General features: G+C 45.8%; 1 protein-coding gene across 2 annotated transcripts in view; it reads left to right on the top strand.

Annotated features, from left to right (window-relative positions):
- The window catches only part of LOC110534479 (cell surface glycoprotein MUC18), a 29,530-nt gene extending 14,874 nt beyond the window's left edge, over positions 1–14,656 (top strand). The window contains exons 2-7 of one of the 2 annotated variants that reach the window (XM_036942515.2): positions 5,304–5,425; positions 5,768–5,972; positions 8,453–8,598; positions 10,049–10,193; positions 11,195–11,348; positions 13,794–14,656. In XM_036942515.2, coding sequence (XP_036798410.2) covers positions 5,304–5,425; positions 5,768–5,972; positions 8,453–8,598; positions 10,049–10,193; positions 11,195–11,348; positions 13,794–13,881 — 860 coding nt within the window. In that variant the 3' untranslated portion in view covers positions 13,882–14,656. Of the gene's footprint in view, positions 1–5,303; positions 5,426–5,767; positions 5,973–8,452; positions 8,599–10,048; positions 10,194–11,163; positions 11,349–13,793 lie in introns of both variants that reach the window. The other variant, XM_090192801.1, reaches the window with a different exon arrangement.
- Positions 14,657–15,486: the final 830 nt, after the last annotated feature.

Raw genomic sequence — 15,486 nt, 5'->3', positions numbered from 1 at the left:
ATATGTGGCCTAATGTTAGTTTCACCAGCCCAGTCTAATGCCCTATATGTGGCCTAATGTTAGGTGCACCAGCCCAGTCTAATGCCCTATATGTGGCCTAATGTTAGTTTCACCAGCCCAGTCTAATGCCCTATATGTGGCCTAATGTTAGGGGCACCAGCCCAGTCTAATGCCCTATATGTGGCCTAATGTTAGTTTCACCAGCCCAGTCTAATGCCCTATATGTGGCCTAATGTTAGGTGCACCAGCCCAGTCTAATGCCCTATATGTGGCCTAATGTTAATTTCACCAGCCCAGTCTAATGCCCTATATGTGGCCTAATGTTAGTTTCACCAGCCCAGTCTAATGCCCTATATATGGCCTAATGTTAGTTTCACCAGCCCAGTCTAATGCCCTATATGTGGCCTAATGTTAGGGGCACCAGCCCAGTCTAATGCCCTATATGTGGCCTAATGTTAGTTTCACCAGCCCAGTCTAATGCCCTATATGTGGCCTAATGTTAGGTGCACCAGCCCAGTCTAATGCCCTATGTGGCCTAATGTTAGGTGCACCAGCCCAGTCTAATGCCCTATATGTGGCCTAATGTTAGGTGCACCAGCCCAGTCTAATGCCCTATATGTGGCCTAATGTTAGGGGCACCAGCCCAGTCTAATGCCCTATATGTGGCCTAATGTTAGTTTCACCAGCCCAGTCTAATGCCCTATATGTGGCCTAATGTTAGGTGCACCAGCCCAGTCTAATGCCCTATGTGGCCTAATGTTAGTTTCACCAGCCCAGTCTAATGCCCTATATGTGGCCTAATGTTAGGTGCACCAGCCCAGTCTAATGCCCTATATGTGGCCTAATGTTAGTTTCACCAGCCCAGTCTAATGCCCTATGTGGCCTAATGTTAGGGGCACCAGCCCAGTCTAATGCCCTATATGTGGCCTAATGTTAGTTTCACCAGCCCAGTCTAATGCCCTATATGTGGCCTAATGTTAGGTGCACCAGCCCAGTCTAATGCCCTATATGTGGCCTAATGTTAGGGGCACCAGCCCAGTCTAATGCCCTATGTGGCCTAATGTTAGGGGCACCAGCCCAGTCTAATGCCCTATATGTGGCCTAATGTTAGGGGCACCAGCCCAGTCTAATGCCCTATATGTGGCCTAATGTTAGGGGCACCAGCCCAGTCTAATGCCCTATATGTGGCCTAATGTTAGGTGCACCAGCCCAGTCTAATGCCCTATATGTGGCCTAATGTTAGGTGCACCAGCCCAGTCTAATGCCCTATATGTGGCCTAATGTTAGTTTCACCAGCCCAGTCTAATGCCCTATATGTGGCCTAATGTTAGGGGCACCAGCCCAGTCTAATGCCCTATATGTGGCCTAATGTTAGGGGCACCAGCCCAGTCTAATGCCCTATATGTGGCCTAATGTTAGGGGCACCAGCCCAGTCTAATGCCCTATATGTGGCCTAATGTTAGGGGCACCAGCCCAGTCTAATGCCCTATATGTGGCCTAATGTTAGTTTCACCAGCCCAGTCTAATGCCCTATATGTGGCCTAATGTTAGGGGCACCAGCCCAGTCTAATGCCCTATATGTGGCCTAATGTTAGGGGCACCAGCCCAGTCTAATGCCCTATATGTGGCCTAATGTTAGGGGCACCAGCCCAGTCTAATGCCCTATATGTGGCCTAATGTTAGGGGCACCAGCCCAGTCTAATGCCCTATATGTGGCCTAATGTTAGGGGCACCAGCCCAGTCTAATGCCCTATATGTGGCCTAATGTTAGGGGCACCAGCCCAGTCTAATGCCCTATATGTGGCCTAATGTTAGGGGCACCAGCCCAGTCTAATGCCCTATATGTGGCCTAATGTTAGTTTCACCAGCCCAGTCTAATGCCCTATATGTGGCCTAATGTTAGTTTCACCAGCCCAGTCTAATGCCCTATATGTGGCCTAATGTTAGGGGCACCAGCCCAGTCTAATGCCCTATATGTGGCCTAATGTTAGGTGCACCAGCCCAGTCTAATGCCCTATATGTGGCCTAATGTTAGGTGCACCAGCCCAGTCTAATGCCCTATATGTGGCCTAATGTTAGGTGCACCAGCCCAGTCTAATGCCCTATATGTGGCCTAATGTTAGGTGCACCAGCCCAGTCTAATGCCCTATATGTGGCCTAATGTTAGGTGCACCAGCCCAGTCTAATGCCCTATATGTGGCCTAATGTTAGGGGCACCAGCCCAGTCTAATGCCCTATGTGGCCTAATGTTAGGGGCACCAGCCCAGTCTAATGCCCTATGTGGCCTAATGTTAGGGGCACCAGCCCAGTCTAATGCCCTATATGTGGCCTAATGTTAGGGGCACCAGCCCAGTCTAATGCCCTATGTGGCCTAATGTTAGGGGCACCAGCCCAGTCTAATGCCCTATATGTGGCCTAATGTTAGGGGCACCAGCCCAGTCTAATGCCCTATATGTGGCCTAATGTTAGTTTCACCAGCCCAGTCTAATGCCCTATATGTGGCCTAATGTTAGGGGCACCAGCCCAGTCTAATGCCCTATGTGGCCTAATGTTAGGGGCACCAGCCCAGTCTAATGCCCTATGTGGCCTAATGTTAGGGGCACCAGCCCAGTCTAATGCCCTATATGTGGCCTAATGTTAGGGGCACCAGCCCAGTCTAATGCCCTATATGTGGCCTAATGTTAGGGGCACCAGCCCAGTCTAATGCCCTATATGTGGCCTAATGTTAGTTTCACCAGCCCAGTCTAATGCCCTATATGTGGCCTAATGTTAGTTTCACCAGCCCAGTCTAATGCCCTATATGTGGCCTAATGTTAGTTTCACCAGCCCAGTCTAATGCCCTATATGTGGCCTAATGTTAGTTTCACCAGCCCAGTCTAATGCCCTATATGTGGCCTAATGTTAGTTTCACCAGCCCAGTCTAATGCCCTATATGTGGCCTAATGTTAGTTTCACCAGCCCAGTCTAATGCCCTATATGTGGCCTAATGTTAGGGGCACCAGCCCAGTCTAATGCCCTATATGTGGCCTAATGTTAGGGGCACCAGCCCAGTCTAATGCCCTATATGTGGCCTAATGTTAGGGGCACCAGCCCAGTCTAATGCCCTATATGTGGCCTAATGTTAGGGGCACCAGCCCAGTCTAATGCCCTATATGTGGCCTAATGTTAGGGGCACCAGCCCAGTCTAATGCCCTATATGTGGCCTAATGTTAGGGGCACCAGCCCAGTCTAATGCCCTATATGTGGCCTAATGTTAGTTTCACCAGCCCAGTCTAATGCCCTATATGTGGCCTAATGTTAGGGGCACCAGCCCAGTCTAATGCCCTATATGTGGCCTAATGTTAGTTTCACCAGCCCAGTCTAATGCCCTATATGTGGCCTAATGTTAGGGGCACCAGCCCAGTCTAATGCCCTATATGTGGCCTAATGTTAGGGGCACCAGCCCAGTCTAATGCCCTATATGTGGCCTAATGTTAGGGGCACCAGCCCAGTCTAATGCCCTATATGTGGCCTAATGTTAGGGGCACCAGCCCAGTCTAATGCCCTATATGTGGCCTAATGTTAGGGGCACCAGCCCAGTCTAATGCCCTATATGTGGCCTAATGTTAGGGGCACCAGCCCAGTCTAATGCCCTATATGTGGCCTAATGTTAGTTTCACCAGCCCAGTCTAATGCCCTATATGTGGCCTAATGTTAGGGGCACCAGCCCAGTCTAATGCCCTATATGTGGCCTAATGTTAGTTTCACCAGCCCAGTCTAATGCCCTATATGTGGCCTAATGTTAGGGGCACCAGCCCAGTCTAATGCCCTATATGTGGCCTAATGTTAGGGGCACCAGCCCAGTCTAATGCCCTATATGTGGCCTAATGTTAGTTTCACCAGCCCAGTCTAATGCCCTATATGTGGCCTAATGTTAGTTTCACCAGCCCAGTCTAATGCCCTATATGTGGCCTAATGTTAGTTTCACCAGCCCAGTCTAATGCCCTATATGTGGCCTAATGTTAGTTTCACCAGCCCAGTCTAATGCCCTATAGGTGGCCTAATGTTAGGGGCACCAGCCCAGTCTAATGCCCTATATGTGGCCTAATGTTAGTTTCACCAGCCCAGTCTAATGCCCTATATGTGGCCTAATGTTAGGGGCACCAGCCCAGTCTAATGCCCTATATGTGGCCTAATGTTAGTTTCACCAGCCCAGTCTAATGCCCTATATGTGGCCTAATGTTAGTTTCACCAGCCCAGTCTAATGCCCTATATGTGGCCTAATGTTAGTTTCACCAGCCCAGTCTAATGCCCTATATGTGGCCTAATGTTAGTTTCACCAGCCCAGTCTAATGCCCTATATGTGGCCTAATGTTAGGGGCACCAGCCCAGTCTAATGCCCTATATGTGGCCTAATGTTAGTTTCACCAGCCCAGTCTAATGCCCTATATATGGCCTAATGTTAGGTGCACCAGCCCAGTCTAATGCCCTATATGTGGCCTAATGTTAGGGGCACCAGCCCAGTCTAATGCCCTATATGTGGCCTAATGTTAGTTTCACCAGCCCAGTCTAATGCCCTATATGTGGCCTAATGTTAGGTGCACCAGCCCAGTCTAATGCCCTATATGTGGCCTAATGTTAGGGGCACCAGCCCAGTCTAATGCCCTATATGTGGCCTAATGTTAGGGGCACCAGCCCAGTCTAATGCCCTATATGTGGCCTAATTGTTAGGGGCACCAGCCCAGTCTAATGCCCTATATGTGGCCTAATTGTTAGGGGCACCAGCCCAGTCTAATGCCCTATATGTGGCCTAATGTTAGGGGCACCAGCCCAGTCTAATGCCCTATATGTGGCCTAATGTTAGGGGCACCAGCCCAGTCTAATGCCCTATATGTGGCCTAATGTTAGGGGCACCAGCCCAGTCTAATGCCCTATATGTGGCCTAATGTTAGGTGCACCAGCCCAGTCTAATGCCCTATATGTGGCCTAATGTTAGGTGCACCAGCCCAGTCTAATGCCCTATATGTGGCCTAATGTTAGGGGCACCAGCCCAGTCTAATGCCCTATATGTGGCCTAATGTTAGGGGCACCAGCCCGGTCTAATGCCCTATATGTGGCCTAATGTTAGGTGCACCAGCCCATCCACTGAAGTGTATCAAAATACTTCTCAACAAAGAAACCCCACTGGAATGACTCTAGAAATAGGTGGGCTAAACAATAATCTTGTCTACTACCAGCCATGGGACGAGATTAGCTAAACAACAACTAAAGTGTATGATGATGGTGTTGATTTGGTCCTTGTTGTCTTCTTCTGTGCTGTCTAGCGGCCCTGGTCATAAAGGGACCAGACAAGCCTGTTCTGGAGAACGATGAAGTCACCCTGGAATGTCTGCTTTCTGACTCGGAGCTCAACACCAGCCAAGTCCACTTTGAGAAGTTTTCCAAGGTCAGGACACAGGCTACTTCTACCTCTGACTTTACTTCTAATTGGGTTATATGATTGCCAATTCTGTTGCTGTACTATGTGAAGTAAAGCGTGTTGAGGTTCTACACTTATCGAAACATGACTTGAACTCGACTTCAGTTAGTGCAGTATGTTTATGTCAACAGGGCTCAGCTTGATCATTTTTATTGTATATAAAATTACCAATGTTTGCAGACCAAGAAGGTAATTATTCTCACTACTACTCATATCACTGTGCCAGTCCCGCATATGACTGCTGTTTGCAGATGAGGTAAATCTCTGTTTCTCTCTCTCACTGTTCCTCTCTCTCCTACTCTTCATCAGTACATGAATAAGTGGTATCGGCTGGAGGAGGAGCCTATGTACCGCCGATGTATCCCTGATGTTATCTTGAGGCGTGAGGCGAACCAACTGCTTCTGTCCATCCGCAGCATCCACAGCTACTTCCACCAGGGACTCTACCGCTGTGTCGCAGACAACGCCACGGCAACCGACAACTCCTCCCAGCCCCTGGCTATCACCATCAACTGTGAGTATGGGGTGGGCTATATACAGTGCCTTGCGAAAGTATTCGGCCCCCTTGAACTTTGCGACCTTTTGCCACATTTCAGGCTTCAAACATAAAGATATAAAACTGTATTTTTTTGTGAAGAATCAACAACAAGTGGGACACAATCATGAAGTGGAACGACATTTATTGGATATTTCAAACTTTTTTAACAAATCAAAAACTGCAAAATTATTCAGCCCCCTTAAGTTAATACTTTGTAGCGCCACCTTTTGCTGTGATTACAGCTGTAAGTCGCTTGGGGTATGTCTCTATCAGTTTTGCACATCGAGAGACTGACATTTTTTCCCATTCCTCCTTGCAAAACAGCTCGAGCTCAGTGAGGTTGGATGGAGAGCATTTGTGAACAGCAGTTTTCAGTTCTTTCCACAGATTCTCGATTGGAATCAGGTCTGGACTTTGACTTGGCCATTCTAACACCTTGATATGTTTATTTTTGAACCATTCCATTGTAGATTTTGCATTATGTTTTGGATCATTGTCTTGTTGGAAGACAAATCTCCGTCCCAGTCTCAGGTCTTTTGCAGACTCCATCAGGTTTTCTTCCAGAATGGTCCTGTATTTGGCTCCATCCATCTTCCCATCAATTTTAACCATCTTCCCTGTCCCTGCTGAAGAAAAGCAGGCCCAAACCATGATGCTGCCACCACCATGTTTGACAGTGGGGATGGTGTGTTCAGCTGTGTTGCTTTTACGCCAAACATAACGTTTTGCATTGTTGCCAAAAAGTTCCATTTTGGTTTCATCTGACCAGAGCACCTTCTTCCACATGTTTGGTGTGTCTCCCAGGTGGCTTGTGGCAAACTTTAAACAACACTTTTAATGGATATCTTTAAGAAATGGCTTTCTTCTTGCCACTCTTCCATAAAGGCCAGATTTGTGCAATATACGACTGATTGTTGTCCTATGGACAGAGTCTCCCACCTCAGCTGTAGATCTCTGCAGTTCATCCAGAGTGATCATGGGCCTCTTGGCTGCATCTCTGATCAGTCTTCTCCTTGTATGAGCTGAAAGCTTAGAGGGACGGCCAGGTCTTGGTAGATTTGCAGTGGTCTGATACTCCTTCCATTTCAATATTATCGCTTGCACAGTGCTCCTTGGGATGTTTTAAAGCTTGGGAAATATTTTTGTATCCAAATCCGGCTTTAAACTTCTTCACAGCAGTATCTCGGACCTGCCTGGTGTGTTCCTTGTTCTTCATGATGCTCTCTGCGCTTTTAACGGACCTCTGAGACTATCACAGTGCAGGTGCATTTATATGGAGACTTGATTACACACAGGTGGATTGTATTTATCATCATTAGTCATTTAGGTCAACATTGGATCATTCAGAGATCCTCACTGAACTTCTGGAGAGAGTTTGCTGCACTGAAAGTAAAGGGGCTGAATAATTTAGCACGCCCAATTTTTCAGTTTTTGATTTGTTAAAAAAGTTTGAAATATCCAATAAATGTCGTTCCACTTCATGATTGTGTCCCACTTGTTGTTGATTCTTCACAAAAAAATACAGTTTTATATCTTTATGTTTGAAGCCTGAAATGTGGCGAAAGGTCGCAAAGTTCAAGGGGGCAGAATACTTTTGCAAGGCACTGTAGTCACATGCATGTCTGTAACAGCTGTTTTTTTTTGTTTGTTGTTTTTAAAATGGTGCGATGGCCAATAAGTCGGCACAGCAGGAAAGACCAAACCTCCTGGAGAGCTGCTGGGCATGCAGGCTTTTAGTACAACCCTGCTTTAATACACCTGATTTGTATCCGCTGCTCCCCAGAACCTTGATTAGCTGAATCCGGAGGGTAAGTGTAGTGCTGGAACAAACCCCTGCACACCCAGTTGTAGCTCTCCAGGAGGAGCGCCTGCTATCCACTCCACCGTACAGTATATCCATTCTCCTCATTGTTTTCAAAAACAATGTTCCAGAAATGGAAATTCACAGGGGAATAGAAATACAAATAACCAGAAGAAGAGACATATTGTACTGTACAAGGTACATGAAAGGGTGGTCATAGCGTGAGGCCTATTTTCCCTTGCGCTACAGGGGCGATCAAATCGTCCGTCATGTCTTTTGATAGGCTTCTTTGCCCGTGGAGCAATCGATAATGGGGAATGGGACAGAAGGAGAGAGCCCAAGGCACATGGAGATGGTTCCGTTGACGTAGAGAGGGAGAAAATGAACCTTCACACTCCACAGTGCACCATTGTTAGGACTTAGGAAGATGAAGGCAATTACCATTATCTGATTGTTCCCTCATGGGCAATTTGTAGAGGATTTGAGGCACGATACTGCAGAATACTCAAGGATATGACTCTGTTGACTGATGTCTATGCATGTTTGTACACTGTGTGCACAGCTGCACACACACACTCAAACCTCTTAAAACCATCACACATGCATTCTTCTTGATTTCTGCCTGAACCTGCTGTGTTTCTGATCCCCTGTTCAGACATGCGTGAGCTGTCTGTGTACGATGTGTCCTCCTCCAGCCGGAAGTTCATCAAGGAAAACCTGCTTGTGACACTAGGCGAAGACGTAGAGGTGGAGTGCTCCACCACAGCCTCTGAGGCACCACAATACTTCTGGCAGAAATATGTGAGTTTGGCCTTCTATCGCTCGATCTCTCACTCTCTGTCCCGCTCCTCTTTCTCTCTCAGCACCATAAGAGGTGCTCAGTATTCATGTTATACCCTGGTTTGGGCCCTCCTCTTTCTGGAGAGCAGCTTGTCCACTCAGAGGATTAATAGTTTAATGAGGTCTAGACAAGTGGCAACCTGAAAGCCAATCTGTTGATAGATTCCTAATGATTTTTCAATGTTCAGTTAACCATTGTTGAATTATTCAACTTGCTGTTACCAAAGCCACAAACCAAATACCCAGGGGAATTAAGACCTCTCAATGCTAAATGTCAAACTCCGAATGGCCATGCAGGCAACAATAAGACCTTGGTGAATTGATTTGCTGCTCCCTAGTGGTAAAATAAGGTATCACTACTTCAGCACATTGTGGGTCCACTATTTCAGACTTGATGCAATTTCACACCTTTAAAATCAACTTAGTCCTCATTTTAATACATTTTTCTGAATGTGAATGTCTTTAGAAAGAATACCCCTCCACCCTCCAATATCCATCACTGTGAATATCCTCCATCTACCTTTTGAACTGTTCTGTCCACACATTCATAACTATTTGCATAACTGTTTATACATCTATGTCTCCTCTTTCTCTCTCAGCACCATAAGAGGTGCTCAGTATTCATGTTATTCCCTGGTTTGGGCCCTCCTCTTTCTGGAGAGCAGCTTGTCCACTCAGAGGATTAATAGTTTAATGAGGTGGTAGAAATTATTCAAAGATGGGGATGGGAGGAATTATGGGGGCAGAGAAACAAACAGTATGGGCCATTTGATGGACAGCAGCTGACTGACTGCACAGTCCTGGTCTCTAGTAATGTCAATGGGAGGCAGGCAGGAGGCTAGAAGCATCTGAGCCAGTGGATTTGCATACAGAATGCTGTTTTGGCCAAACCTGGTCTTTCCTGGAAATCCTCTTAATTCAGCCCCTCATTCAAATTGAAATGTACTTTCTTGGCAGGAAAATGGGAGATCCCAGGAGCCAAATCATTTGTATGGTGTAATGTATTTTTTTTGGTTTGTTTCTATTCTGTTTCTCCTATTATTTCTCCCCTACTGTGTCTAACTCTCCCTCTTAATAATAGCCCAGCAGCTAGTTCTGTGTCCACTGTGCCTCCCGTTTTCTCATTATGTGTTGTTAACAGTGTTTCCGTGCTATTCTTTGCTGATTTCCACATCTAGGTCAGTGAATGGGGTTTATGTGGAATTTATTCAGTGGGATTACTGTTCAGGTAAATACACCTTGTCCGGGAGTTTATCGCTTCTCTCAAAGGGACACGCATACTGTAACTCCACTGAGAAACGTTTTCTTGACTCGTTCGCTCGCTTTCTCCTCCATTCGCACCCCTCCCTCTCTCTCTCTCTCTCTCTCTCTCCTCTCTCTCTCTCTCACCCACCATCCTTCCCTCTAACAGGGAGAGGACTGGATCGTGCCCTCCTCCAAGCTGAGGCTGAAGAATGTGAGGATGGAGGATGGTGGAGACTACACCTGCATGGCTGAGCATCCCACCCTGTCCAGCCTGAAGAAGAGCAGCACCATCTCCATAACTGTGCTGACAGGTAGGTAGAGGGTCAGGGGTTAGGAAGGGGGGGGGGGGGGTACTACGGGGGTCAGGGATTATGAAGAGGGACATTATGTGTAGTGGTTAGAATGCAGGAAGGACAAGAGGGAGGGTGAGAGGTACAGATGTTAGGGCCAATGCACATATGTAGAGGAGGGGTACAGGGGAGTGTCAAGCGAGAGGCTCCCGTGAAGGCGAGGGTCTTACGGCTATGTGATGGAGGAGAGGAACTGGCCACTGCAGAGGACGTGTCTTAGGACACTAAATATGTCACTGAAGAAGAGGACTCATTACGTTACAGCTAATCCAATTTATCATACTGATCATTGTTCATTTTTTATCAGCGACCTGCGAGATGATTACGCATCATTAATGGTCACGGGTTTTTCCACACGATCATATCGCCAATATAGTGTCAATTTTAATCATTGCGATTACAATCGTTTCAATTATCTATCCTCCAAATCAGTTGCGCCAATCAAACTGGATGCATGTCAATTATAACAGTGAAGACACTGCTTCAGTATGAAGGGGAAGTGAATAATCAAAGTGAATAATCAAAGTAAACAATCATTTGCTCTTCATTTTACACTATTTTCAAACAATCAAATGTATTTAATACAGCCCTTTTTACATCAGCAGTTGTCACAGTGCTTTACAGACACCCAGCCTAAAACCGCAGAGAGCAAGCTATGCAGATGAAGTAGCACAGAGGCTAGGAAAAACTCCCTAAAAAGCAGGAACCTAGGAAGAAACCTAGAGAGGAATCAGGCTCTTCTGGCTGTACCGGGTGGAGATGCATGTGGCCATTAAGGCCAGATCGTTTTTCAAGACATTCAAACTTTCATAGATGACCAGCAGGGTCAGATTATAACCATTTTATCCAGTAGAGTTGGATACACGACAACATGGACAGTGTTGAGCTAGGCTAACAAAATAATCTGTCTGTGAATCATCCGCTATTAAAGCCTGTAGTGTGTCTGACTCTCCGGCCTGCAGCCACCAACGGCCGTCTCAACCAAGCCTGGTACGACTCCACCAACCTGGTGTTGATGACCTCCGTGGCGGGGGTGGTTCTCCTGGTGCTCATCCTGTCTATCACCGTCTTCTTGGTCCGCAGGGCCAAGCAGGCCAAGAGCACCAAGGGACCCATGTGAGTGCTGAGCTCTGTGGCACAGTGCCCTCCTCACCTCTCTCTCTCTCTGTGTGTGTGTGTGTGTGTGTGTGTGTGGTGCCCCCTCCGTTCTCTTATCTCCTTCCCCTCCCCTCTTCCATTTATCCCAGATTATAGCCAGGCCAATATATTATATCTATTGCCTTATATTTCACTCTGACTCTTACGATAGTACCAAGGCTAAGGTGGATTTACTGTGTGTGTTAGTGTTCTTGTAGACCGCTATGTCCCAGTGGCGGTGACCAGCTAGACTCAGTCGCTGACTGATCTCTTCCCTGCCCACATGAAATAATACTACAATTTATTATAAAATACTACAGTACTTACTATAGAATTCTGTGGTATACTGTAGAATACTACACTACACACTGTAGTATCCCTCAATCATGTGTAGTATTTTGTAGAATACTATAGTAAATGCTACAGTAATGTCCGTAAAAACACAACACTTTTTAAAACTAAAGTAAATACTACAATATTTAATTAGCATATTCCCTACCCATTCCCCTATCCCAATTTGTGCCACCTATAAGTAAAAAACCTACATGCCAAGTATAGACCATATATTGTGTTCCATACAGGTTAGAGAAAAGAGCTGACGTTCAGACCCCAGTCCTACCTACTTACAGGTTAGAGAAAAGAGCTGACGTTCAGACCCCAGTCCTACCTACTTACAGGTTAGAGAAAAGAGCTGACGTTCAGACCCCAGTCCTACCTACTTACAGGTTAGAGAAAAGAGCTGACGTTCAGACCCCAGTCCTACCTACTTACAGGTTAGAGAAAAGAGCTGACGTTCAGACCCCAGTCCTACCTACTTACAGGTTAGAGAAAAGAGCTGACGTTCAGACCCCAGTCCTACCTACTTACAGGTTAGAGAAAAGAGCTGACGTTCAGACCCCAGTCCTACCCTACTTACAGGTTAGAGAAAAGAGCTGACGTTCAGACCCCAGTCCTACCTACTTACAGGTTAGAGAAAAGAGCTGACGTTCAGACCCCAGTCCTACCTACTTACAGGTTAGAGAAAAGAGCTGACGTTCAGACCCCAGTCCTACCTACTTACAGGTTAGAGAAAAGAGCTGACGTTCAGACCCCAGTCCTACCTACTTACAGGTTAGAGAAAAGAGCTGACGTTCAGACCCCAGTCCTACCTGCTTACAGGTTAGAGAAAAGAGCTGACGTTCAGACCCCAGTCCTACCTACTTACAGGTTAGAGAAAAGAGCTGACGTTCAGACCCCAGTCCTACCTACTTACAGGTTAGAGAAAAGAGCTGACGTTCAGACCCCAGTCCTACCTACTTACAGGTTAGAGAAAAGAGCTGACGTTCAGACCCCAGTCCTACCTACTTACAGGTTAGAGAAAAAAGCTGACGTTCAGACCCCAGTCCTACCTACTTACAGGTTCTCTAGTAGGTTTCTTCTAAGTGAAAGCCTCCACTTCTATGTAAAATATAATAAAACAAAACACTATAGTGGACACTACAGTAATGTCTGCAAAAACACTACATTAATTACTGTAGTATATACTCCACGTTTTGTTTAACTACTGTATTTATACTGTAGATAGAGTTAACAGTAGATACTACAGTATACTTCTACTAAGTACTACAGTATTCACTGTAGTGTTTTGCAGACTGTAGTCCTCAAAATCACTGCAATGCATACTATAGTATTTATACTATAGTATTTTTTTCATGTGGATGTGTTTTCACCAGACTCTTGCAAAACATGTAAGGATACTGTGGTCATATAGTATGTACTGTTAAAATCATAATAAATACACAGTAATCAGACACATTGTGACCCACAACTTATGTTGGTCAACCTCATATCAGAGTACAGTACATGCTTGCTGTAATAGGTATTCTGTCCTATATATGGAAGCTATTGAGGTTAGGTTGCTCTCTACATCTGTGTGTTTGACCTACAGTATATTCTGTAGATTACTGGTTGGCAGTCTATTTCTTCTCTTTTACTTGTCTTTCTCTCCTCTGTGGTTCTCTGAGCATTCCATTTACACATAATGGTGCAACTCTCTATCTTTCTCTCCTCTGTGGTTCTCTGGGCATTCCATTTACACATAATGGTGCAACTCTATCTTTCTCTCCTCTGTGGTTCTCTGGGCATTCCATTTACACATAATGGTGCAACTCTCTATCTTTCTCTCCTCTGGGGTTCTCTGAGCAGTCCATTTACACATAATGGTGCAACTCTCTATCTTTCTCTCCTCTGTGGGTCTCTGAGCAGTCCATTTACACATAATGGTGCAACTCTCTATCTTTCTCTCCTCTGGGGTTCTCTGAGCAGTCCATTTACACATAATGGTGCAACTCTCTATCTTTCTCTCCTCTGTGGGTCTCTGGGCAGTCCATTTACACATAATGGTGCAACTCACTCTTTCTCTCCTCCTCCTCTCTCTACCTCCAGTGATGACCACTCTCAGAAGAAGCCCATCTACACAGCCAGTGTGGAGTCTCTGGCCTCTACCAGTGGAGACAAACAACCACTGGTGTGACCGCGCCAAGAGATGGAGAGGAGAAGTAGGGGAACAAATGGAGAAAGATGGTAAAGGGGGCAAGGGAGTGAGGAATAGGAAGGAGGGAAGATGTCGAGGTGGGAGGAGAGGTGCCTGGGTTATGGATGCAGAGTTGCAGTGAGCCAGGATGCAGAGTAAAATCGAAGCTATTATCAAAGGCTGGCTGCGTGTAAGAGGAGGGAGACAAATTATTGTTTTACTGGGGTGGTTTGCTTCCAGCGGGGTTGGCTGAAGTGTTCTTGAACAAAAGGTGTGCAATTTTCTCTTTATTGATCTCGCAACCTGCAAAATTGACATTCACTTTCTTATCTGAGGCAAGGCGAGGGGGAGGAGTCTTTTGTACTGTGTGAACCCTGAGCAGCTGCAGACCGGTTTCAGGAGGTTACCTTGAGATAAACTGCTCACCACCACCACCACTTTTGCAGCCTTGGGCTCACAAAAAGGAATGTCTCTTACGTTGCAAGTATGATGTGACTGCTGTATCACAAATGTGCCTTTTCCCCTCAATGCTTTTACGTGGTGTAGAATATTGGTGTGGATTTTTTCTCTCAAGGAAATGTATAACCTTATGTAGCATACTAGTGGTGACGCACTTCAAAGTATACAGACAAGATGTACACTTGTAGATTATTTTCTATCTCTATATTCCAATGACAACTAAAGCACTTTCAAACATTACCCTCAGAGCTATCTATTTGCTGTATTTCCTGTACTTTTAATATTCATGATATAAAGTTCCTTTGAGACATTCTAATAGTAATTCCCCAGTGTCTTTTATCATTGATTTAAATGTAGGACATATCGAGAGGGGGAGGAGTATTGACAATGCTGTGAAAGCTGGATGCTGGTACAAGCTTGAACACATACAGTAAATCCAATGGCCTCTTGACCTCCTATCCTCTCTGTAACCTCAGTTCCCTCCACTTCCTATCCATTCTGCAAGGCCTTCCTCTACAGCTGACCTTTACTGCACCTCACACACGCCATCTAACCACGGAGAGAGAGCCTACATACGATATGCCCAGTCAATAACAGAAGACCGACAGACAACCTTGAGGCATCTACCCATTGTTTTAAGTAAGGCTATGTATGTGGTTACACATGGTTCATTCCCCACTGCATCCTACAGCACCATTAATAACTCTCCCTCTCCCAGCCAGGCTACAACTTCATTCTTTCATTTTCTCCTCTGTTGCCTTCTGACCTTAACGTGTTTGCTTCACCGCTTATCACTATAACGGCTCTTTTCATAACTATTTATTTAATTACGCCTGGACTGTCTGTTGATGTTTTACTATGTGTGGCTGGTTGAAGGTAGGCTGCCGTTAATAACGGGAAGGAGATGCTGTGGTTTAATGATGACACTCTGTTAAAGGGTACCGTCCATGCGCTACAGAGCACAGCGAGGATAATGTTATTAAACTGATTATTCAAGTCTTCACAGCAGCTCCTTCTCCAGCAACCGTTTGGCTTTTTACAGGCTATTTGTGTGTCCTAGCTGCTAGGTGTAAAGGCTGAGGTCAAAACGGTGTCGCCAAAAGTCCATAAAACAGTCATGCTTCATCAAAATACCGTTTGGAAATT

The sequence above is a fragment of the Oncorhynchus mykiss genome, chromosome 2 (genome assembly GCF_057628025.1).
Source record: "Oncorhynchus mykiss isolate SJ-2025 chromosome 2, ASM5762802v1, whole genome shotgun sequence".
NCBI lineage: Eukaryota > Metazoa > Chordata > Actinopteri > Salmoniformes > Salmonidae > Oncorhynchus > Oncorhynchus mykiss.
The sequence above is the reverse complement of the archived record's forward strand: the minus strand, read 5'-3'. Positions and strand labels throughout refer to the sequence as shown.